The sequence below is a fragment of the Eretmochelys imbricata genome, chromosome 9 (genome assembly GCF_965152235.1).
Source record: "Eretmochelys imbricata isolate rEreImb1 chromosome 9, rEreImb1.hap1, whole genome shotgun sequence".
Taxonomy (NCBI): domain Eukaryota; kingdom Metazoa; phylum Chordata; order Testudines; family Cheloniidae; genus Eretmochelys; species Eretmochelys imbricata.
Genome location: NC_135580.1, coordinates 98,029,386 through 98,055,759, shown reverse-complemented (window position 1 = coordinate 98,055,759; position 26,374 = coordinate 98,029,386). Strand labels below are relative to the sequence as shown.

The 26,374-nt window shown below is 43.6% G+C and overlaps 1 protein-coding gene across 3 annotated transcripts in view; it reads left to right on the top strand.

The window, feature by feature from the left end:
* The window catches only part of LOC144269914 (integrator complex subunit 6-like), a 52,683-nt gene extending 42,021 nt beyond the window's left edge, over nt 1-10,662 (top strand). Inside the window, exons 11-19 of one of the 3 annotated variants that reach the window (XM_077825970.1) lie at nt 9-119; nt 1,686-1,901; nt 2,391-2,514; nt 3,128-3,270; nt 3,478-3,709; nt 7,061-7,450; nt 9,120-9,213; nt 9,650-9,951; nt 10,393-10,662. In XM_077825970.1, the coding sequence (XP_077682096.1) occupies nt 9-119; nt 1,686-1,901; nt 2,391-2,514; nt 3,128-3,270; nt 3,478-3,709; nt 7,061-7,450; nt 9,120-9,213; nt 9,650-9,749 (1,410 nt within the window). In that variant the 3' untranslated portion in view covers nt 9,750-9,951; nt 10,393-10,662. Of the gene's footprint in view, nt 1-8; nt 120-1,685; nt 1,902-2,390; nt 2,515-3,127; nt 3,271-3,477; nt 3,710-7,060; nt 7,451-9,119; nt 9,214-9,649; nt 10,028-10,392 lie in introns of all 3 variants that reach the window. The other 2 variants (XM_077825969.1, XM_077825971.1) reach the window with 2 other exon arrangements.
* The last annotated feature ends 15,712 nt before the right edge of the window (nt 10,663-26,374 follow it).

Below are 26,374 nucleotides of genomic sequence, written 5' to 3'. Positions count from 1 at the left end.
CCTTATAGCCATTAAAGAAAGCCCTAAGGATGATGGGAGCTCCAAATCTGATATCAGATAATTTAGATTGTGGACTTAGTTACAGTGTTATCTCTTACCTTAAAAAACTCAGCCAACAGGTAGTATTGATAAAACCTTTGCAATTAGAAGTGCATTGATTATTATTTAGTTTTGTGGTCAGATTATAAATCAATTAATCTCTATGGGGTTTTCCGGTGTTGTATCATACTTTATAGCTATATGGATGAACCCCTGAACCATTTTGGAGCCAGTCACTGTGGCTTCTATATGTAGTAGAGTGGGATGGGAAGGAGAGGTTTTTGTTTTTTTTTCCAGCTACCTTTTAAAGCACCTGTTTGATTTCTGCTCTAAAGACTGTTGCCAACTAGACTTGGTATTTCTACTACTGATATTCACTCTGGCTAAAATAAGTTGTTTGTTCTTAGCCACTTTAAACTGTGCCTCCATTGGAGACTGAGGCCGTAAGTGTCTATTCTGGATGTGCATTACTAAAATGTTTAAAGTTTGGCCATACGGAATAGCGCTCTTGTCTGAAAGTTAATATTAAAAGAAGAATTTTACAAGAGGCAGGATCATCTGGCTTCCCCCTTTCCTCCCCCCCATTCAGCCCCATTCCCATCGTGTGTGTGAGTGTGAGAGAGAGACAGAACACTAAGCAAAGCAAATCTGTATCTTCAGTTCTTTCTTGAAAGTTCAGCATGGAGAAAACACTTTCCCTGTGATGTCTTGCTCCCCAGTCCCCTTCTCTGAGAGGCCCTTTATCTTCCCATTGTCCAATAGAGTGAGCTGTTACTCAGCATCTTTTGGTATTATTCTAATAGTATCAGATTATTTAGCAATAGGTAATTTAAAAACCTATGGTCAGTGTTGGGGAAGTAATGCAGTTTTACATCTAACAAAAACCCCTCCACCTCAAAAAACGAACAGTTACAAGCAGGCTTCTCACATGTATTTACATCTAGCGAATGTTCAATCATCTGGTGGATTTTTTATGAGGGTTTATACAAATTCTTATTATGTACTTGGTGTATAGGATCAGAATGGCTTGAGGATATTATTGTAATGTTCACAGAAATCACAACAGATGACTCAGATAAAAATGTGCATTATATTGACATTGGAATAAAGGCAGCTAATGTCTGAGATGCTGTGTACTTGCTTTGTCCTTTAAAATTAGGGAAGAACTCTTAATGAATTATGATGGAATTATGATTTTTTTCAGTCTTCTTGTCCCTGTATAGTGAACTTTACTTAAAATAAGTTGTCAAGCAACCCCAAAAGTCTGAAACCATATAGTTTTTGAGGCGGGATAATTCTGCTATCTTAAATACTAGTATCACAATGTGTTCTAACTTCAACTCAGATTTTTCCCTTAAAGAAAAATGCCTCAGTTAATTCCTTCCTTTTTGTTGCTGCTGGACTTTCAGCAAAACTAGTAGTGTTGTGTAACCCCGCTACTCCCGTAGCACTAGCTAAAAGCAGAAATTTTCTGTGTTGGCATAGTGGGGCATGGTTGCCTAGAAACTGACTCTCTCTGGACATGTAATTCTCAATTCCTCGAGCAGTTGGGAGTCAAACTATAACTCTGTTGACCTCTTAAAGTAACTGAGAATTTTATACTTATACTTATTGATTTTCTCTAACACCATGTAATTCCGTTTTAGACAAAAATTGAGTCGGAGAGGATAATAGGTTCGGTGGGTAAGAAAGTGCCACAAGAGACTGGAATTAAAGTGAAAAATCACTCCAGTGGCCTCTCCCTGGTTCATAGCAGGGATTTTAAGCAGCTGCTACAAGGGATCACTGGTGACTCTCCATTGAGACTGGCTGAAATGAATGTTAAAGAATTTGCTGGCTTCCATATAGGACTCTTAAACAAGGTAAACATTATACTGTGGGTGTGCATGTCAATTGTCTCCTTGTGCTTGTCTCTCACATAAAGTAATTGCTCTTAAACTTCTGTTTATAGTAAAAGGAATTAAGAAGTTACTGATATCACAGTTTAGGCATACATGTGGATAGAAAAATAGATAATGTTTTTCTGCAGATGCTTTGTGGGTCTGTTTTGAAAGTATAAATGAACAAAGACTAATCATCTTAAAGTGACAGTCTTTGCAGAAAGATACATCTGGTGGTTCCGGAGTTTTCATGGTGGTTAGTTCAGTGGAGCTGAGAACGCTAGTGAGAGAGCTGAAATGTGTCCTGTAGAGATCGCTAAAGCGAGCAGCGTATGAGAGTACATTCTATCCATCTATGAAGAAGTCATACTTCATAATTTTTATACATAGTTAAAATCCTCCACTGTATGTTCTCTCTGTAGATGAAAATGGTTGGCTTAATTGAAATGTGTATGCTTTGTTTAAAACTAGGATTTGAAGCCACAGGCATTCAGAAATGCTTATGATATTCCTCGTCGCAGTCTTTTAGATCAGCTAACTAGAATGAGAACCAACCTGCTGAAAACACACAAGCTTATCCTTGGACAGGATGAAGGTAAATAGTTACCTTTCTCTTGCTAACAGTGAACAACTGCACTGGGGTTATGCTGAAGTGAGTCGTTGTGCTCCAGACGTGTCTGTCTGTGCATGGTGTGTGGGTCACTCGGATGCTGTTCAGAACACCTGTCTTCTTGCTGGGGAGTGGATTCAAAAGGGATACTTCGGCTTTTAACCTGGAGGAGAATTCAGTGCTTGCTTTAAATTTTAAACACAGGCTTCAGGGAGAGCTCTGTGGCAAAGAAGTGTGTTGTTTTGGTTTTTTTTTTGTGTGTCAGTGCCTGAGGCTGGGATGGGCATGCTATTTCCTATTTGCCTACCGCAGCCCTCCTTAAAGCTGGTGCTCAGGGCACGTCACAGTGGGGGCTGGAAAGGATGAGGTTGGGATAAAAGTTATTTGAATTATTTCTCTTCATCCCTTCTGTCCAAATCAAGTAATAAATGTAGCTCTTTGACAGCCATATCATTCCTAGTGCTCCATATCAATCATCAGCCCCGTAGTGCCCCATAAGAATACATAAGAGTTAACACTAGGAATTTAAAATGTGTATGTTCTTTACATCATCTTGGTTTTAAAATAGACTAAGTAATGCTATGCTGTTCCACTGTAGACTGCCTTCACAGCGTTCCTGTTGCTCAAATGGGAAATTACCAGGAATACCTGAAGATGATGCCTTCTCCCCTTCGGGAGATTGATCCAGACCAACCGAAAAGGCTTCATACATTTGGCAATCCTTTCAAACAGGATAAGAAGGTAGGGAGGAGCAACATTCCTGCTTTATTTGCATTTGTAAGTGCTTTCCGTTCTAAGCTGGTGTGCATTTGAAACACTGCACCTTATATTAGACATGTTGGCATTGTGTTTTCAGACAGCTAAAAGCCAGCTGAGTTGAGGAGGCTTACTCTAGTTATATCAGTGGAAAATCTCTATTTCAAATAGAACTTTCTGGTCTCTTTTCAGGGTATGATGATTGATGAAGCAGATGAATTTGTCGCTGGGCCTCAGAACAAAATTAAGCGTCCAGGAGACCCCAACACTCCAGCATCGCTAAAGAGAAGACGCAGTATGTCGCCACTGTTGAGAAGACCACAGTCACCGCCTGTTATAACTAATCATGTTGGTGGGAAAGGACCACCCTCTCCTTCAGGATCACCGTCTTATCCTAATCTCAGAGCCATCCCAGGTCACAAAGGTACACTGAACTGCAGTTCAGAACCCTGCCTGGGTTACAGATGAAAGTACCAGTGCAAGAAACCATTGGCTACCTAAATGAGTTTGTAAAAGGGGGAGAAGGGTTATGTCATCATTTTTACAAGTGTTTGTTTTAATTAATTTCAGTGAGAAGATTTTAGTTTGTCCTCTGTTGGTGTAAATAAGTGGGCTATCATTAGAGCTGGTCAAAATCTTTTTGTTAAAGCAGTTTTGATGAAAAATAGCTTTTAATGAAAAACAAATTTTGGTGCAGAAAAATTTCTAATGGAAAATCAAACAATCTTTCTTCAGTTAAATTTGTGGTTTAACTTTTTCATTTGGAAAAGAAACAAAACAAAATTCATAGGAAACTTGGATGAAAACTAAACCAGTGAAAATGAGCGTTAATTTCCTAATGAAAAATGATATTTTTCTTCCAGCTTTATCGTTTCTGCTGAGCATGCTGAGACAGAAGAAAACTGCTTGCTGTCTTTCTAAAAGACGTGCTCTAGTTTAGCCAGAAGTTATGAGCTTGATACAGGAATTACTGGGTGAAATTATATGGCCTACGTTGTATAAGAGGGCAGACTAGTTTATAATAGTCCCTTCTGGCCTTAAAATGTATGAATGTTGGTGACATTCAAAGTATACTTAGATTGGGGAACCTCAGAATGGCCAGGTCTGTTCTTTTGACATCAGATGGCTACTAATTTGTTTATTCGGTGTTCCTTCTTTCCTGACATCTAAGATCTGAAGATAGAAAGTACAATTTAAAGTTTGATACCTTTGTAATGGTCCCAAGATGCTATTGTGATGTATTAGCTTGCAGATCATTACTCTGTAGAAAAGATTTATTCTGAGGAATTGATTTGAGGAAAGACTAAAATTATATGTGCATGCTTGGCTAAGTGACTCTTAAAGGGAAGGAGGAACAAATCACCAAGGAGAGTGTAAACAGCAAATAGGGGGAGGAATACTTTTATGGAGATAAAATTGGGAAATTTAGGGCGAAGTATTTATTTATTATTATGGCACCTAAGAGCTCCATGGTGCTAGATCAGGGGTCGGCAAACTTTTTGGCCTGAAGGCCACATCTGGGTATAGCAATTGTATGGCAGGCCATGAATACTCACAAAATTGAGGGTTGGAGTGTGGGCGGGATGGGGGCTCTGGCTGGGAGTGCAGGCCAGAAATGAGGAGTTCAAGGGGTGGGAGGGGGCCCTGGGCTGGGCTGCGGGGGGTTGGGGGGTGGGTGAGGGCTCTGGCTCACGGGATGGGCTCTGGGGTGAGGCTGGAGATATGAGGGGTTTGGGGTATAGGAGGGTGCTCTGGGCTGGGACTGAGGGATTCAGAGGGCGGGAGGGGGATCAGGGCTGGGGCAGGGGGTTGGGGGCGTGCAAGGGGCTCAGGCTCCTGGCGGCACTTACCTCAAGCAGCTCCCAGAAGCAGCAGCATGTCCCCCCTCTGCCTCCTATGCAGAGGCATGGCTAGGTGGCTCTCTGTGCTGCCCCGTCTGCAGGCGCCACGCCCAAAGCTCCCAGAAGCAGTGGCATGCCCCCTTATGGCTCCTACGTGGAGGCACTGCGTGAGCTGTGCAGCTCTGTGCGCTGCCCCGTACGCAGGTGCCACCCATATAGCTTCCATTGGCCATAGTTCCCAGCCAATGGGAACTGCGGGGGGCAGCGCTTGGGGCGGGGGCAATGTGCGGAGAACCCCTGGCTGCCCCTACCCATAGGAGCTGGAAGGGGGGACATGCCACTGCTTCCGGGAGCCACACGGCAAGCCCCCGACCCCACTCCCTGTCTGGAGCACCGGAGCAGGACAAACCCCTGACTCCGCTTCCCAGATGGAGCTCAAGGGCCAGATTAAAAGGCCTGACAGGCCGGACATGACCTGTGGGCCGTAGTTTGCCCACCCCTGTGCTAGGTGCTGTACAAATACAGAACCAAAAATGGTCCCTGCCCCAAAGAGCTTACAGTCTTGAAGGAGTGGCGGAGGCACTTCTTGAGAGCAAGGAATAGAGATTATTTTCTCTATTTGGCACTGGTACAACCATTGCTGGAATATTGTGTCCAATTCTGGTACCCACAATTCAAGTAGGATGTTGATAAACTGGAGAGGGCTCAGAGAAGAGCCATGAGAGTGATTTAAAGGATGAGAAAACCTGCCTTTAGATTGACTCAAAGAGCTCAATCTATTTTGCTTAACCCAATTAAGGGGTGACTTGATTTCAGTCTGTATCGATTGGCACTTCGGTATGTAACAATGGGCACTTCACTCTAGCAGAGAAAGGTCTAACACAATCTAGTCGCTGGAAGTTGAAGCTAGACAAATTCAGACTGGAAATAAGATGTACTTTTTTAATGGTGAGAGTAATTAACCATTTATCAAAGGTCATAGAATTATAGAATATCAGGGTTGGAAGGGACCTCAGGAGGTCATCTAGTCTAGCCCCCTGCTCAAATCAGGACCAATCCCCAACTAAATCATCCCAGCCAGGGCTTTGTCAAGCCTGACCTTAAAAATATCTAAGGAAGGAGATTCCACCACCTCCCTAGGTAATGCATTCCAGTATTTCACCATCCTCCTAGTGAAAAAGTTTTTCCTAATATCCAACCTAAACATCATCTGCCCCCCACCCCCCCCCGCCCCAAGAGTTGGTGCCACCTGGACTAGATGATTACGTGGCCTTCTGGCCCTGGAATCTCTGAACCCATGAGATGAGTAAAATGGTAGAATAGTCTCCCAAGGGGAGTGTTGGAAATTCCATCACTTCAGAGCAGTGATCCCCAAGCTTTTTACCTTACTCCGCCCACCCCGTCCACATGCCTCCACCCCCTCCTTGTGCCCCGAGCCGCAGCTGGGAGCAGAGCTGGGATCTGGGGCCAGAGCAAAGCTGGTGGCAGAGTGGGGCTGCATGGTGCTCCCTCCCCGCCCCTGTGGGGGCTGGCCTGGGCCGCACCATGCTCCCCCCCACCGCTCCATATTCCTCTGCGCCCCCCCCAGGGGGTCACTTCCCACAGTTCAGGAACCACTGCTTTTGAGTTAGGGCTTGTCTACACAGCTACTTAAGGGAGTACATCAAAGTGCACTACAGAACTTTTACTGAATAAGTCACAGGGTCCACACAGCTGGCCAGTGTGCTGTACATTCACACCGTGTTTTCCTCACCCTAACATGTAGACAAACTCCTAGCCTTTTAAAGGACAATGTTGGGACAGTGCTGCACTGTGAAGGAAATAAGACTAGATGACCAAAGAGATCCTTTCCATTTCTTGTTTTAAATGCTATCTCCTGTAGGTGCTTTTAATGCTAATTATGAACTGATTATGATGCATAATTTAACTTACAGATGCCAACAGCAGTGTAGTTCAAGATGCTAATGGAGGGAAGAAGGCCGAAAATTGTCAGTCACTAGACAAACAAATTGACGGATTGTCTACACAAATGGTTCCATCAATCCCTGCTGCTATGGTAGATGATCTGCTACCAAATGACTTGGACTCTTTGCCTGATGAATTCAATTGCTTAAGTGAAGATGGACTTGATCACAAATCTGCCACCAATGCACTTGTTAGAGGACCTCTAAATTACAGCATGCCTGTTGATGACCAAAAAATGGTAGTGGAGTCCACTTCTGGGACTGTGCCAAACTCATTGCAAATAACACATACTATGTTGGAAGGAAACAATGCTGATGTCAAAATAAAAGTGATGAAGGAGGTTCGCAAACCTGGAAGAAGTAAGTTTCAAATGTCTATCTTGGTATGGTCTACTTAAAAGATAGAATTCGTTACTTTAGAGTACATACAGTTTTATACCCTTAGATTTGGAATTGCTGCATAAATGGTGATTAAAAAGAAGTGATTTGAATCTTACAAATCTACTAGGAGCTGAGTTCATAGTTCTGCTTCCATGAAAAATTTAGTGATATCCCCAACACCAAAATCCTATGAGGAAAAGCAACTCTCTCCTCTTTTGATGATTGTGGTTATGCTGTCCTTGCAGGACAAAAACAGCTCCAGAGCTTACGTCGTGGAGGTAAAAGCACTTGAATAGTATATTTGAAGTTAACAATAGAACTTCACTGATCTGCATATCTTATGATTCTCACGCACTTGTACTCTTCCCACTTTTCAAAGATTGAATAGCAGGATGCTGCTGTAGTTGACTAAGAATGAATTACCTCTCCAAATTATGCGGCAGAACCTTTTACTAATATGTTGTGAATTATGATAAATACAGTAATTTAAAATAACAGAGGACTCTTTAATGCAGTATTCTTGGGTTCTGGTAATTGTTTGCTTACTAATTCCTCAAACTGAGGATTTTTCAATGGGTCTTTTTGTCACTTATGCAAATTGAGGTTTCTGCCACACAAAAAGTTACACATGTTTATTCTGTTAATGATGTAAGATCTTAAGCAACCTTTTGCTTTTAAAAGCATTTCAGTCCATCTTTAACATATAAAATAAATTGAACCTGAGTAGCTGAGTCAGGGTTTTCTTTGCTTCCTGTTTGGTAGAGGATGCCAGTCTAATCATACTGTTACCAAAGCTACACACGGTAAATGGTGACTTAGATTAAAACCATATATTAATATATGATGAATCTTCTGCCAAAACCTCTTATTTTAGAGCTCATGAAGTACTCATGAAAGTGAAAAGACCAGTAGCAATGGCTTAAACCAATCATGGGTCAGGTTGGTAGGCTGTAGAAGCCTGTTTACTTGTGACTCTGCCAATGCACCCTGGTCCCAACTTGTAATTCCCCTGCTGTTCTAGTTCTGGATCTGTTAATCATGCCAAAATATGTAGCTTTGTAATATGGCTAAATAATAGGGAAGATGTCTTTGGTTTCACTTCTGATCTAATCTAGCTGCTACACAGTTCTGCCATGTGATCTTCATGCAATGGCTAAAATAGCTTTCATAAATTTTGGTTACATGGCAAATGCTTCATAAATGGAGAACCTTCTGAAGGAAGAATCTTAACTCGCCTGCACGAGTCTAATGTTAAACGTGCTCCCAGAGATGGCCTTTCCAATTTAGCGTTGAAGCTCATTGGCAGTTGGGCATATGTGCACAGTTTGTGGTGTATAAAGTGAGAACAGGCCAGTTTACTGCAGGATCCTACTTTTCCCAGTGACAGCCAGTGGAAGTCAGCTTCTCAGGTGCAGCACTAGAAGTCAACCAGTACTTCAGTAGCTTTTAAATTTTTGCTATCAAACGCTTTCTGCACACAAAATACTGTTCTGTCTTTAGTCTTGCATATATTTTCAGACATAGCAGAAGTGCGAAGTTATGAGTCTCATTTCTTCTCTTGGATGATGATCTTTATTGAAGTCACATTTGAAAGATTAGTTTCTTAAATCTGCACTCTTGATTGACACAACTGTTTGGATTATTTTAGATTATGAAAAAATCTTCACTCTTCTTGAGGAAGTGCAAGGACCTATGGAAGTTCAGAAATATTTCATTGAATTTGCTATCAAGGAAGCAGCAAGGTTTGTATAGAATATAAAACCCAGATTAATTTTTTTTATTGAACATGGCAGTAAAATCAAAACTTTCCAAGAATATTACCTTGTTTTTTTCTATTCCAAAATATTGGTCGTTTAATGAACTTTGTTTTTAGAAAATAAGTAACTCCATAAAAAATATTGATTGTCTTGATTTTACCATAGCTCTGTAGTGCTGTAGATTTTTAAAATGTAGAAATGGGTCCTTGAAGAAACAGGGTTTGAGTTTGAGCCCATCTCTAATTTAAAGTACTATAATGAGGTCAGAAATATAAAATAGATGTCTGACTGAAGATGCAGAGATGCTCTGGAAATGTGATTTGTATGTTGAATGGGTGACTAATATGAAAGTCACTGTATTTTGGAAGGAAAATTAATATGAGCTGAACCAAAATTAAATTACTCCCCCTCTCTTTCTTAGGTTTAAAAAACGGGTCTTAATACAACACTTAGAGAGAATACTAGAGGAAATAGAGTTCAGCAGTCTACCCAACAGAGTTAATCATGTCCACAGTAGATAACAGTGTACCGGCAAAAGACACACGGATCAGGGATGAGTTTGCTGTGCCACAGAAGAATGAAGGAAGACGTGGCTGATGCCCTCACCATCTTGGCAGTCAAGTCATTTTACTGTCAGAGTCTGAGAAGAAGCAGTGGAGCTTTAACTTTAAGAACCTCTGTCGGCAGAAGCTGGGCTATAACCTTAAGGATTTGCTATGAAAGGTGTGGCTTTTTTCCTGTGGAGGGTGCTATTCGCTCAACAGGCTGAAGAAAATAACCATTGCTGCCCCTCCTGCAGGTGATGAGAATTTACTCATTTGAACATTGTCATTATAGACATTTACGTGCTGTAGGCAGCAGGTTGCATTAAAAATGGGGCCTGTCAAACACGCACACTGTCTGCACTCTTTGGAAAGATCCTGTGTGTTCAAAAACCTCCCAAAAACACCCACGTGGTAATATTGCATGTTGCCACCACAGAGACAAGGGTCGTGTTCCCAGGAACTGATAGCCATGCCTATAAACTTGAGTTTCAGTGTAGATTGAATCAGAGTAAAGAAACTGCTATTCTGTGTTAATGAAAGCTAAAGACAGCCCTGTGACTGTTACCACCTGATGGTCACTAAACAATCTACCTCAGACTCTCTTCTGTTTTGTCTACAGACATTATGAAAGTGCACCTGAGGCTTCCCAGGTCCCCGACTTCAGTTCTCTTTCATCCTGTGAGGAGGACGGAGATTCTTCAGGTGGCCTTGGCACACGCTGTGCTTTGGAAGCACTAAAAGGAAACGCTTTTAAAACGTGTATTTTAATGTTCATACAAAAGAGATTATTTTGAACAGTATTGTTACCAGATCACTAATTTGATATTTTAATTGTACAAAAAGAATTTTTGGAACACATGTGTATATATATAAAATAAACCATTTATTAATTTTTAATAAGTGCATAATCTGACTGAGGAGTCTTTAGCAAGAAGTGTTGGTTCCTCTGATTGACTGACTGGTACAAACAGAAAAATACTAATGTTTCAGTAGATCATTGTGGTTGAGCCACAACAAATAGCAAATAGCACAGCAACATTAACCATAAATTCTTTTCCCCTTCAGTCACAGATCGTGGAAATAGCTGCTGAATTTGTGTACTTCCCAACATTTCCAATGTAAGGTCGTGTCTTTGGACGTGTATTAAATGCATTAGGAAGTCCCCTGCTTATCCAAAACCTCACTTATCAAAATTAATATCTTCCCCCATTTCATTCATAAATGGCTGTGCTGTAAAAAGTTGACTGTCAAGCTTTAAAAAACAATTTTGGACAAAGCACATCAATTTTTTCATGAACACAAAGCAGATTGATCAAGATGACTGCAACACCTACAGTCAAGTAGGCTTAAAAAAATGGAGATAAAGTACCAATTATATGCCAATAGTAGGTGGCTTGTATGACAAAGGACCTGGTAAATATTTGGTTAATATTATAAAGTAGGAACCAAACCAACTTCAAGCAATTGCATCTACAATGGTTGTGTTTTGAAGAAGGGACTGAAGAAGAGATCATCTTAAGTATCTACAAGCTTCTATCTCGCAATAGAAGTATACTTTGGAATCTGGCCATCCAGGCAGAATGTGAAGGAAAATGGATTTCAGCTGGCAAGGCTATACTTGGCTACAAGCAAAGAATTCCCTTCCTCCCGCCCTTCACAGAAATCGTTGTCCCTCATCTGCCACCCCACTCTGAAAGATACAAGTTTGCTATCAGACCCTGCCAGAAAAATATCAACGAGACAAATCCACCAGCAGCAAACCTTCACTATGGTATAAGATAATAAAGGGCTTATCTTTACATACACCTTGTGATAACAGTAACTGGATGTACACTTAAATGCTGCCTCATGTTTCTCAAAATCATGCAGTGCATCTCTTGAGGATCTTTAAGGAAGGTTGTCTGTTTTCATTATTAGACTTTTGTTCCTAGTATCTTACCCATGGTCAGAAATACAGTCAAGATCCTGAATTTAGAATATCTGAGTCAAGCAAAATACCCCTAGGGCTAGTCATTAAGAGCTGTGACCCTCCTTCTATGGCCTTTAATTAAGATCATTAAACGGTTCTCCCCATTTCAAAAGACCGCAACCCATATTTTTAATAAAACAAAGGGAAAGGAATCCAGAATATTGATTCATATTGCATAGTTTGTATTCAGAATATGGTGTTTACCCTGACAAGAGATAGCCACATTAAGCTGATCTCTTTGCCTTTTAACTTGTTCAGACTGATTTGGAATCTCCTGCCTGACTAAGTGAACAATATCTTTTGTTATTTCCGACTAGCTTAGTAAGTTGTAAATGGCAGGGAGAGGGGAATTTAAAAAAAAAAAAAAAAAAGTACAAGTTGATATGGATGGAAAGGTTAAAGGAGAAGAGTTCTTGTTGTTAAAATCAGGTTTGAACTTATCCAAGAAAGAAATGACATACCTTCAAAAATAAACCCTGCTAATGAGTCTTGTAGACTCATTGGTAAAGTAGGAGAAATCCAGTTCAACCAGGCATTCAAAATACACATGGTCTCAGCTATGTCATGGACTGAGTGTAACTCTAGGACGACAAGCTAGACGAACGCCGGAGTGTTTAGAGAAATAAAAGGCAGTGCTTACCTAAAAGCCCAGTCTGCTTGATGTCAGCCATGAAAATCCCATAGCGTGTGGGGAAAATATTAATGGAACAACTTAAGACTCCGTAAGAAGAATAAATAATGTTGCAGAGCACAGAAAGTAGATCCACAAGACAAATATACCCCCAAGCTTCACACTGTATTTGACTGCTGAATGCAATTGGGACTGCTAGAAAGGTCATTCTAGGTTCTGCCATTCATTACAAGCAGAGTATGTGACTCCAAAAGCAGCAGCTGCATCCTAGAGAAACCAGTAATTTTTCTGCCTATGTAGACAATGTCTCTGTGCAACATTATGATAGTCATAGAATCATAGAATATCAGGGTTGGAAGGGACCCCAGAAGGTCATCTAGTCCAACCCCCTGCTCGAAGCAGGACCAGTTCCCAGTTAAATCATCCCAGCCAGGGCTTTGTCAAGCCTGACCTTAAAAACCTCTAAGGAAGGAGATTCTACCACCTCCCTAGGTAACGCATTCCAGTGTTTCACCACCCTCATAGTGAAAAAGTTTTTCCTAATATCCAATCTAAACCTCCCCCACTGCAACTTGAGACCATTACTCCTCGTTCTGTCATCTGCTACCATTGAGAACAGTCTAGAGCCATCCTCTTTGGAACCCCCTTTCAGGTAGTTGAAAGCAGCTATCAAATCCCCCCTCATTCTTCTCTTCTGCAGACTAAACAATCCCAGCTCCCTCAGCCTCTCCTCATAAGTCATGTGTTCTAGACCCCTAATCATTTTTGTTGCCCTTCGCTGGACTCTCTCCAATTTATCCACATCCTTCTTGTAGTGTGGGGCCCAAAACTGGACGCAGTACTCCAGATGAGGCCTCACCAATGTCGAATAGAGGGGAACGATCACGTCCCTCGATCTGCTCGCTATGCCCCTACTTATACATCCCAAAATGCCATTGGCCTTCTTGGCAACAAGGGCACACTGCTGACTCATATCCAGCTTCTCATCCACTGTCACCCCTAGGTCCTTTTCCGCAGAACTGCTGCCTAGCCATTCGGTCCCTAGTCTGTAGCAGTGCATTGGATTCTTCCGTCCTAAGTGCAGGACCCTGCACTTATCCTTATTGAACCTCATCAGATTTCTTTTGGCCGAATCCTCCAATTTGTCTAGGTCCTTCTGTATCCTATCCCTCCCCTCCAGCGTATCTACCACTCCTCCCAGTTTAGTATCATCCGCAAATTTGCTGAGAGTGCAATCTACACCATCCTCCAGATCATTTATGAAGATATTGAACAAAACCGGCCCCAGGACCGACCCCTGGGGCACTCCACTTGACACCGGCTGCCAACTAGACATGGAGCCATTGATCACTACCCGTTGAGCCTGACAATCTAGCCAGCTTTCTACCCACCTTTATAGTGCATTCATCCAGCCCATACTTCCTTAACTTGCTGACAAGAATACTGTGGGAGACCGTGTCAAAAGCTTTGCTAAAGTCAAGAAACAATACATCCACTGCTTTCCCTTCATCCACAGAACCAGTAATCTCATCATAAAAGGCGATTAGATTAGTCAGGCATGACCTTCCCTTGGTGAATCCATGCTGGCTGTTCCTGATCACTTTCCTCTCATGCAAGTGCTTCTGGATTGATTCTTTGAGGACCTGCTCCATGATTTTTCTGGGGACTGAGGTGAGGCTGACTGGCCTGTAGTTCCCAGGATCCTCCTTCTTCCCTTTTTTAAAGATTGGCACTACATTAGCCTTTTTCCAGTCATCCGGGACTTACCCCGTTCGCCACGAGTTTTCAAAGATAATGGCCAATGGCTCTGCAATCACAGCCGCCAATTCCTTCAGCACTCTCGGATGCAACTCGTCCGGCTCCATGGACTTGTGCACGTCCAGCTTTTCTAAAAGAAGGGATCACATTGTTGCCCGGGACTGCTAACCTATATGTAGTAAGGAAATGGGCTTCTGAAATCCACAAGTGCTTCCTCGTTGGCAGTTTGTTTTTTTGTTTGCGGTCTTTGATAGGTTGATGAATACTAAGGTTGCACTGTTAAAGTGAAATGTGAAAGGTCTGCTAACTTCCACACATTGTTTAATACACACACCTTGAAACATGATACAATTTGGCCAGATTGTGTAAGTGTCTAGCTTACTGTTGCTAAGTGTGTATACTAATGGGCTGTTCAGTGTTTTGGAGCCTACTTTTCTTCATGTATCTTTTTACATTCCCTGACTTTTTGCTTTAACATGCACTCTCAGTGGGACATTAACTTTTTTCATCCTTTAGCTCATACCATTTTTTTCTCCCTACCCAAGGAAAAAAGCAAAAATGTCTTCAGATCTGCTCACGGGGACCAGGCACCTGCTGACACTCCCCTGTCATTGTTGGTCGTCATCTGAGCACTTACAGACAAACCTAACAAGCACATTATGCATTTGTGCAATTAGACGTTGCTCTTGCCTGTGCCCAAATGGCATTTTCAAATGCCCATAACTGTCGGTATTAAACCGAACAAAGGTCTTGCTCCTCACCTGAGGGACCCACCTGCATGTTAAGCTTGAACTATCAAAAGTCCAGCATCGGTGAGCTATCTGCATCTTGAAGCAGTTGGGTGGGAACAGTGCATCTATCCTCTCTTCCGCCCAACCTCCTTAAGTCTTCATTCAAAAATGGCTGATGGGGACTGCCTCCATACTTAATAAATAATTCCCTGGAAAGCTTCAGTTCAGAAGAGGACTCTTTTCAAAGTTAGGAACAAGTGAAAATGCATGGAAACCAATTGGTAAATTTAACTGTAGCGTTTTCTACCAGCCAACACAGTGGCAGCACCTTAGGAAAATGTGTTTTGCAAGTAGAAAGCCCTTGTCGTGAAGAGCCTGCCAGCCAACTTGACTGAAGATGACATACCAGAGACCATGCAAAAGGAAGGCCTGCAGATGGAGACAGGAAAGAGCAGTGTAGGCGGGCTTTGTAAAAAGATGGAAATGTTCAGCACACTGATCTAGAACAATGTTAATTTCAGTGCCTGTAGGAAAGGACTTCATTCTAACTGAAATGGAGAAAGGCAGCATTCTTGTCCTACGACATTGGGCCAGGGTAGAGGGAGTTTCAAACCTGGATCCACGTTACTGCCTTGTACAATTTCATGACCCCTGTCCTCCATTGCAAGGAAGGAAGGAAGGATGTGATATTCCAAACATTTTCAGACTAGCAATGCAGCCTTGATAAAGGGCAAATGTAACTGGTAATGGAAACTACTCTTTCCTTTCTCTCGCCCAACCATTTCTCTGCTTTTCCTTTTTCCCACTCAGATGAGATCACTTGTTTTATTTTTACCATGAAACCTTCTACTGACAGCCTTTGTACTGATCTTACTTCCCCTTTGTAGTAGGTACAACAGTGCTGCAACTCTTGTTCGGGTCTTTAGGTAAAACCATCAGGAAAAGCAGCTGTGCTAAAGCTTTTTCCAGCTTAAAGTGCTCTAGCATATTTAGAATGTTCTTTAAAAATAAAACAGACCGGCTAATTCTTGGACCTAAAGGTATGAATGTGATGCTTGCAGCAGTGGGTAGTTTGGAAAAGGAATGTGTTCAGGACTGTTTTCATGGCCCTGTTAATGCTACCTAGTTATAAATCTGTCTACAATGGATTAGGAAACCATACGAGCAGACTGTTGTGAAGCACAACTCTGTCCAAATCGTGTTTAGTTTTTAACATGGCTGCTGATGCTGTTTTCTCCATAAATTTACGGCTAAGCCTAATTGAGAGCAGCTTGGTCTAGGGATGATCAGAGAAGGAAGTGCGGAGAGCATGGAAAATTTAGCAATCACGTTTGACCCTCTCTTATGTCTAATCTCAATCTTGTGCTGCAAACGGAGCCAATCGCTATTTGTCCTACACTGAGCAGACATAGATAATAAGATTTGAAGACTTATAATGTCTCCCTCAGTCTTCTTCTCTTTAGACTAAACATTCCTAATTCTTTCAATCTTTATAAATCACGTTTTCCAAACCTCTAATTTTCATTGCTCTCATCTAGACTCTCGCTCCAATTTGTTCACATCTTTCTTAATGTGTGCTGCCCAAAATTGGACACACTACTCCAGCTCAGGCCTCTCCAGTGCCGAGTGGAGCAGAATGATTACCTTCCGTGTCTTGCATCTAACGCTCCTGTTAATAGATGTGCCATTTGTGTTTTGCACATCACATAGTCAATCACAAATATAAGCTAACAATAACCTCCAGATCCTCTTCTGCAGTACCTCTGCCTGGATAATTATTCCCCATTTTGTAGTTGTGCATTTGATTTTTCTTTCGTAAGTGCATTACTTAGCACTTGTCTTTATTGAATTTCATCTTGTTGATTCAGACCAATGCTCCAATTTATCAAGGTCACTCTGAAATCTAATCCTGTCTTCCAAAGTGCTTGTGACCACTCCCAGCGTGGTGGTTGTATGCAGCTTTTATAAGCATACTCTCCATTCCATCATCCAAGCTGTTAATGAAATGGAATAGTATTGGACCCAACACAGACCCCTATGAGACCGCACTTGATATATCCTCCCAGTTTGACAGTGAACCTGGATTACTGTTTGGGTACAGTCTTTCAATCAGTTGTGCAACTGCCTTACGGTAATTTTATATAGACCACATTTCTCTAGCTCACTTACAATGTTAAATGTACAAGCATAAATAACCCACAGTACTCCATACATCCCCTGTGGGCAAGATAAGTTTAGTGAGACCAACTTAACTTTGATACTAAGCAGTCAAAACAAAACGAAAAACATGTACTGGCCTAGTGCATGTAATCTTGTCTTCTCAAGCAGCTGGTCCGAGTGACTATGCACCGTATTATCTCTCTCGAAGTTTTTCTTTCCATGAATGCAAGCAAGAGAAGCCAGTGGCTTTGGTGTTGAAGGTCCCATTTTGACTGACATTGACAAACATGAGTAAGGACTTCCTCTTCCAACTTCAGGCCTAACCCCTTTATACAGGTCCAGCTGCATAAACTTACTGGAAAAGCCACTTAGCCAGGGGAGGAGTTTCCTGGCACAGGCACTGCAGTACCAGCCTTATGCAGAACGTTGCAGATTTTGGTATAAGGGGTGTGCTAGGGTGAGCTCAGAGGCATAGACACGTGATGGTTGGACCAGGGACTGCACTGGCCTCCAGAATTCAAGGGCACAGAGGCGGTGTAAAGCCTCCCTCTTCTCCTTAAGCCGTGTGGCACACAAACCTATGTGTTATTTGTATGTTTATGCAGCTGAGATCACTCATACAAGGTTACAGTTTTAACACGGGGGTGTTTCAGAGCAGCAGCTTATTTTAGAGGTTATTGAAACCATTTCTCCGATTTCACCATCCACTTCCAGGGCTGTGTAGTCAAACTTACGCAACTAGGTCACTCAGTAAACCCAGAATCACAACAACACCATAGGTAGTGTTGCAAATGTGAATCGGAAGTTTCCCCCCGCAGGAACATATATTCACTGCAATGCAATCTGTTTGCTAGTCAGGCTTCAGAATAGGTTTTTAGTGGGTATTGCCCCTTGAAGAGTTTCTTTTTGTTAAATAAATAAATCGCACATGGTGTGCATCAAAAGCTTTTCCCCCTGCTGAGGTGAGCACTAGCTTTCTTATGAAGCCAAATACAGGTTGCAGCCGAACTAAAGACAGTGGCCCAGATTCTGAACTTTTCATCTATAGGTGGAGATACACCTTTATGCTTCCCAAATTAAATACATTCCTTTAAAAAAAAAAAAACCTACTTAAAATCATGTGAAGGCCTTAACTTGCTATGCTGCATTAAAATCATTTCTATAAAACCAGTATGCAAGCAATACGTTTGCTGCCAAGCGAAAACCTCTGCATGCAGAGAAGCACATTGTCTGTCCCCATCTGTAAAATATTTGCCTAGCTCACAGGGGTATTGAACCTTGATTGTCAAGTGCTAAAACTTTCACTTGTGTTTGTTAGTCTCGGGTGTCTTTTGCTGTTTTCTCCCAGCTTTCTTGGAAATGGGTCCACTGTTGTGAGACTGACTGAGTTGGAAAAGCTTTCCCCGCTGGCTGTGACCCATTTGCTTCATCACGGCTGCCTTGGTGGTCATTAAACGCTGTAGGGACCAGGCTGGTGGGCTCAGATTTTCCATGCAGAGGGATTCTGTCGGGGAGCTGTCCAATTGACTTTACGCTCAGAGTGGGTGTGGCTGCGGAGAGTTGCCTGTTGGAGGCTGGAGCTGGCTTTTGGTTAGATTTGTGAAAATATCTTTTCCCTCAGGAGTAGTGTGGTTTTGTTTGTTTTTACATTGATTTCAGGCTATGCTGAGTGTGATTATGTTGATCAGTATTCATTACATTGTCTGATTGCTGGCTGACGTGTGCCAGGCTGTTAGTCTGTACAGGGGAGTGCGTCAGGATGAGGAGATGCTTCAGAAACAGGGAAGTGTTTTTAAAAAAAAAAAAAAAAGCACGAAGATTAAAAGTGATGAAAAAATTCTGCTGCGTGTGAATATTACCATGCAGCTGCACCATGGCAAGATCCCAGCCATGGAAAATCAAACGGGTGGTTCACTAGTTATTTTCCAAGCTTTGCAATGTATTAAATTCCTCAATGCACAGCTGGCACCCTTAATTTTTTTTATTTTGAAGTGACTTGTTCAACTGCAGCCTGGCTCTCCAGTTGCTGGTGGAATAAGGAGGGGGGGAGAAAAAAAAGGCAGTTCTCATTTTTCTGCAGTCGATTCTTTTTGAAAATAGTGCTTTATAGACACTGAGTCTCAGGGCACCCTGTGAGATGGGAAAGGACTTGCCCATGGTCATGCCCCATGCCATGGCAGAGCTTATCATAGAATGCAGAAGCCAGGACTCCAGCCTCTTCTCTAGCCACTGTTCTCTCCCTACTTGTTCTGTCGTGGTGTCTTTCAAAGGCACGGGGACAGTCAGTTGTGCACTGTGATGCACTTTGGCAAGAGTACATCCATGATTAGCCACGTGTGCTTTCCCATTACACCTATTTCCTTGTTCATTGGGAGCAGAGAGGAGCAGCATTCACAATCCCAGAGAACATTTCTGTTTCCCCTTTATCCGACTGACTGGTGGCAACGGGTGTCTCAGCCAGTAGACTGACACCTTCTCTCTGCTGTTTTGGGGGTTTTGCACAGTTGTAGCTCACACTAATAATAATCTTGCCGCTAACCCTGCCTTCACATTGTGCTTACCCCAGTGCAGGTTTCAAACTGGGTTTTAGCTGCATCAGTGCAAGTCACTTTTTACACCAGAGCACCATGTCTACACTCGGGGTTTGCAGTAATGTAGTTAGTTACACCTCGCATAGACCAGGCAATTACAGGTCTGGGATGCAGAATGGCAGTCATTAGCTATGGAAAGGTGGGGAGGGTTCAGAGAGAGGCACGGAGCCATAAAGGAATTTTAAAAACCTGGGCACTTTAGATGCATCTTGATTTTAAATCCACTTCTGGTCACCAGCCCAAGTCACTTCCCAAGCACACTTGACATTTCTCAGCCCTGGCAAATCCATTTTAAAAACCACGTGAATTATATTTTGCTAGTTCAGGGGCTTTTCGGTCTGGCATTAAAACGTGCAAATGTATAGTGGAAATCCTTGAGAAGCTGAAATCAATCTGCCTTAACCTTTTGTTTCAATGCAAAAAGCTCTTGCAGGGGGATGGTGGTTTTAAATCAACTGGGATTTTGTAGCACGCCAATTCTATTTCCGGTTTGTTCTTTGACATAGTGGCAACAGTGCTCATCGTACCCTCAGACTAAACGCTCACGGGGTTCTCTGCACCCAGTCTGCTGCCCTAAAAGTAACAGTCAGGGTACTTTGATCCACCACACTAGCAGCAATGTTTGGGAGGTATTTGTTTGACATCCCGCTGGATGACCGCTGGTGAGGAGTGCCTGGTCCATTGCCGAGGAGGTGCAAGTGGCTGGTGACCCATAAACACTGTGTGGCCTGGCAGTTCTTGTCTGAGCTAACCAATTACTGCCCAGTCTCTAACCTCCCTTCAGGAGGATTGGATCCCTCTCCTTTCAAGGCCCTTGGATATGCCAGTGTTGGTCTGGTTAGTGACCTCCACAGGGCAATGGAGAGAGGTCAGGAGCTCATGCCAATATTACTTGGTCTACCAATAAATAGCCACATGCTTTCATGCCCTTTTGGAATCTGGGCAGGAATCAGAGGGAGGTGATTGGTGGACCCTCTCTCGGGGAATGTCCTAATGGATGGACACCATCAGGCTCCAGCTTGTGTGCCCTCTTTAGCATGTCTGAGCTGTGGAGGGGAGGGTGAGGCATTCAGATGTTGGGATTCTGTACGATAGGCGTGAAAGGAGAATTCCTGTAACTTCAGAAAACTATTTGAAGTTCATGATCTACTGGTATTTGTCCTTCCCATATAGACCCCATTCGACTCGCCTTTTGCCTGCCTGGATCGGTGGTGATCGCTAGAACCGCCAGGCAATCTAAAAGGTGTGAATCAAGCCCTCTTTTTAGAGAGAGGAGCCCCGTCGAATGCTGAGCTTGTTGAAGAGGGGCTCAGACATTTGTTGTGATGGGCTGATTAACATACATACTACACTGCTGCTCTTTCTAAAGATGAGACCTACTGAAGTCACTAGTGGGCCTGGAGATTTGTACCACAAGTGATTTTTAATCTCCAACACCATAGTTAAGCATCCTCGTTAACTCTCCTCCAACTGTTTCCTCCAGTTATAGGGTCTCCAGGGAACTGGACTTTGCCAGCAGTTTTTCCTGCTGAAGGACCCTCCTGTTTCTAACCCTCTGAAAGCTGCAGTTTCCCTTCTACACCCCCCGGCTATGCTCTTACTGCTGGGGTTCAGATCGACTGAAAAAGGCAGTTAGGAAACTCCAGACCATCAGCCCCCGGACCAGACTTGCAGTGGAGGTAAGACTTACCTGGTGCTGTCTGGGGAAGATTGCTCAAGCTGCCAGACCTGAAGGTATTTCTGTGCCCTGGTCCACCAGGGATAGAGAAGGTTGGCCAGCAGCATGTTGTGTGCCTGCTGGCTGCCTGTGCACGCTCTCACAGTGCCGTGTTTTTAGCAATGGGAGATCTGGATTAATGAAATGCTGCAGCTGGTCCTATTGGGAGTGCAGGTCTCCATAATACCCACCAGCCTCTACAAAAGGGAGAATGGCCCTGCTCCCAGGAAGGGTCGTTCTGTGAATCAATAACTTACTTGGAGATAATCACATTGAAACTACTCCCCTCTTATGTCACTTCCAGCCACTAGACCAGGGGTGGGCAAACTTTTTGGCCTGAGGGCCACATCAGGGTTCCGAAACGGTATGGAGGGCTAGGTAGGGAAGGCTGTGCCTCCCCAAACAGCCTGGCCCCCTCCCTCTCCCACGTCCTGCCCCCCTCAGAACCTCTGACCCACCCAAACCCCCTGCTCCTTGTCCCGTGACTGCCACCTCCAGGGACCCCCCTTCCCCTAACCGCCCCTTGGGGACCCCACTCCCTATCCAACCCCCACCCTGCTCCCTGATTGCCCTGCTCCCTATCCACACCCCCACCCTCTGACAGGCTCCCATGCCTATCCAGCCACTCCCTGTCCCCTGACTGCCCCCCGGAACCCCTTGCCCCTTATCCAACCTCCACTCCCTGACCCCTTACCATGCTGCTCAGAGCACCAGGACTGGCAGCCGCGTTGCCTGGCCGGAGCCAGCCACACTACCCAGCAAGAGCTCGCAGCCCCACCACCCAGAGCACTGGCGGCATGGCGAGCTGAGGCTGCAGGGGAGGGGGAACAGCAGGGGAGGGGCTGGGGGCTAGCCTCACAGGTCTGGAGCTCAAAGGCCGAGCAGGATGGTCCCGCGGGCCGTAGTTTGCCCACCTCTGCACTCTAGACAATTGCCAATTTACACCACATGTGAAGCTGGCTTTAGGGACACCTAGAAAACTCCATGTGTTAAGCAACCACCTTAAAGTATCGCCAAGGTTTCCAGTACAGTCTTGTTTGACTTTTGATTAGAAACCCAGCCCTCTGCTAAGCAGCTGATTTCTGCCTAACCCTTACTACTGTTGTTATACGTATTAGAATGCAGAGTTCTGTGGTAATAGCACAAAGCCAGTGCTGCGAGCACAATCCAAACCAAGTAACAGTTTGGAGGTAGGGTGAGCAGACGCCCTGCTGTTGTCTCGGGAAGATCCCCTCTAGCTTTCCGACCAGCATATGCGAACCACACAAGAAAAGCCTTTCCTCACAAGATCCATCCCAGACCAAGTGCGAACTGGACCAAGGCTCTGGGGGCTGGATTTTCCCATGTGTTGTCATGTACACCAGCACAAGGTGGGGGACCAGTTACTAGTCTGATCTGATAGTACTCTGTACTGAAACTAAACCATCTAAATGACAAGGGCCAATCAGGCCGCAGGGCATTAGAGCCATAGGGCTAGCACGCAAGGCACACGAGCAGCAAAGTTCTTATCTCTGTCCCTCACTCTTGAGTCTCTCTGGGTTAAGGAACTCCCAATAATAAGTCCAGCACCCACCTCAGCAGAGACTCAGACTGGGCAGCAGTTCTGTCATGTGAGCTGAAAGGGAGTCTGCCTTTGGCAGAGGCACTGGGAGTTGTGCTTGGCTGGAATTTGCTCTTCACATTGCTTCATCGGTTGTTGTGTAAGCCTGGTAGTTAGCCACAGAAACTCTGTTATTTCAAAATTCCAGTAACGCCCCTTTCATTGTCTGTCTGCACAGATTAAAAGGGATGGTTCTGTGGCCTGGGGTCAGCTAGCAAACCCCAGAAGTTGGCCCTATGTGGCCAATTTTGATATAGTAGGTCAAAAAGCCTAGCTGGGACTAATAATGTGTTTCAACCTGGCCCCATGTAAAATACCCAAATGCTGAGTCTTTACTACGCGGGATTGTAGTGGACAGTTCCAACTCCATTTCAGACCTATCTTTGAACCAGAGCTGTCAAGCCGGGTGGGCTATATGGAGATTGCTGGCACCATGGTGTGAACTGTAGCTACGATTATGCTGCTGTGTTTAAAAAGTGAGTACCGTATACACTCGTTCATAAGCTGAATATTTTTGGTAAAAAAGTGATGCATCGAAGAGTAGGGGTCGGCTTATAAATGGGTCTACACCAAAATTTGATGATTTTAAACTCTATGAAATCATTGAATTGAATATCTAATACATTGTCATTTTGTTTACCTGGAGCGTCTGCAGGCATTGAGCCCCTCAGTTCCCTGTGGCTGCGGTTTGCCGTTCCCAGCCAATGGGAGCGGCGAACCGCGGCCCCAGGGAGCTGAGGGGCTCCGTGCCTATGAACGCTACAAGTAAACAAAACGTCCCGACCCGTTAGTGGCTTACTCTGACGGGCCGGGAGCCAAACTTTGCCAACCCCTAAAATATAGGGTTGGCTTATGAAAGGGTCATAAAGTTTTTACTATTTTTTACCTATCAATCTTGGGGGGTCGGCTTATAAATGAACGGGCTAATGAACAAGTATATGTGGTAATTATATAAAATAAACCCTCTTGTCCTGTTTAAAGGCTGGGGACGGACATCTCAGACGATGCTGAGATGTGGGGAGTTGTACTTTCCCCATGCTTTTAAAGTTGTCCTGATAGTCTCCTATCCGATGAAGTGAGCTGTAGCTCACGAAAGCTTACGCTCAAATAAATTTGTTAGTCTCTAAGGTGCCACAAGTCCTCCTGTTCTTTTTGCAGATACAGACTAACATAGCTGCTACTCTGAAACCTGGGTGACTTGAGAGGCTTCAGTGTGAACTGCAAGGCAAAGTAAAGTAATGTGTGCCCTCAGGGCTGCATCATAAGGCAGGGAGCAGGTACAGGTTTTCTGCTTGTTTTAGCATTCTAAATATCTGACCCCCACTTTCCCTACCCATCCCCTGGGATCACGAGAGGCACTAACTAGTGATGACAAGGCAGCTGTAACCCAAGCTGCAGGTCTCCCTGCCCCTTTGAAGCAGGGGAGGATGCCGACTCCTAGGGTGCATGTACAGTAGAAAAACGTGCCTGGATTCCAGCAATGGTGAAGCTGCACTATAGTTGGCAGGGCTCAGACATTCCTAGCTGCTGTTTTCTGAGGCTGAACTGCCCTGAATGGATTCCAACCACCAAAAGGGGCAAACAAGTTCTCTGCAGGGTGGAAGCTCTGAGAGACACTAAACCCCAGGATAATTTTGGAGTTGCTGAGTCACAGCCGAAGGTGCTTGAGAGGCCTGTGGCTAAAGTACTAGTTCAGAGACCTAGGTTGTAGGGTTCTTCCTTCATAGAGATGGAGAAGAGGCAGTGAAATGAATGCTGGAATTTGAATGGCTCTTCCACCAGGCACAAGGAGGTAAAAACTAAATGGTGCAGGAGCACTTCAGATTGAGAAGTCATTTGTGTCACCTGCTTACATGTAAATAGAGTCACTTATTCAGTGTCAAATCTTTGGTAAGGGTCTAACACCCATCTCACAGAGATCTAAACACTGCTCTAGGAAAACAGATTACAGCTGGAGGGGGGTGAAACCACATACCAAGTACTAAAAATAAAGCCACATCAATTAATCTCAGATTGTCTCTTGTTTTCCTGCACTAAAGAGATGTTTGCAGCTCTGTTACACTACAAACTTCTCCAGAGACTAATCAGTCTCCGTTATGACTACCAGAGCTGGAAGCAAAAGAAGAGTGTAATTAGTGGCTATTTTAGAGACATGTAACTGCTGAAGCCTATTTGACCAATCTTTGAGAAAAGACACTTCTACCAGCTGAGATCCATAAAAAAACAGACACCCTAACAACCTGTACCAGAGGAGGGGGGCTAGGAACTGTTAAGGTTTCCTCACAGAAGCTATTGCCCCTGTCCCATCGTCATTCGATCGAACAGTTGATTGACAGCACCACTTTTTTTAATCCAAAATCACTGGTGGACCTACATTAAATAGTAAGGAGCGGGAAAGATAATACAGCAGCACAGAAGTTCATCTGGATTCAAATTGCAACCAAAAGAATAGAAATGCTAATTAGTGGCCCAGCTTGAAGGGATTAATCTTTGCAGTATTTAATAAAGCATGCTGCTTGAGCAGAAATATGCCATGTACACTAGCCAAGTAGATACCAAGAGTAAAGGCACTGGAAATATTTGGATGAGCTGGGGAAATATTTCCATTTGGCCCACTCAAAGCTGTTGATGGTGCAACATATTTTTGTTTCCTTGCCACTTTTTGAGAACAGAAAATGGTATACAGGAACGTAAGCGTGAATGCCCCAGGGATAAGTGCAGCATAGCTGGTTCCCAGAGCAAATCCACAGCAATACAGTGCCCCCCCCACTGAATACTGTACTGAGGACTGTGTTTGTACTTAAGGTGCTGAATGGAGACAGGGGATTTAATAGAGTGAAGGGAGTATAGTAAACAAAGCTGAACAGTGATCTCTCTATTACAACCACATTTAAAGGTGTAGTTAAGCAAATTGAAATTTTTCTTTGCTAATTTTACAGCCTTCAGATACCTATTGGAATGGGATGAGTTAGATGTGAGTACGCAGTTATGACCAGTGTTTTTCTCTGGCCTTAGGAAGCAGTGTTGGAACTTTCCTCAACAACTCAGACACCAAGGAGACAAGATCTTGAGTGCACATGCCTTCCAATGAGCTTGCTCATCATTAAATATAGTATTAATTCACATATGAAGAATATATATGACTCAGGCTGTTGAGATATAGACTAGGAATGGTGAAGGCAGCCAGATAATGCAGGCCAATGATTTAGCGATCCTAAAAGCTTGTTTAGCCCCAGGACATGGTGTTGCTCTGATTCCCTTTTTATGTATTTTTCACTGTAATGGAAAAGTGGCATGCAAGAACTTCCCTGCAAAGATGCTACAGGCAAAGTAAAGTTATTTCTTTAGAACTACTAGCTGGACAATTTCTTGATAACCCTCACTCACCTTGCTGTGACAAGGTGCAGGATAGTTGGGAGAAAAATCACCACCAAAAGCTTTGTA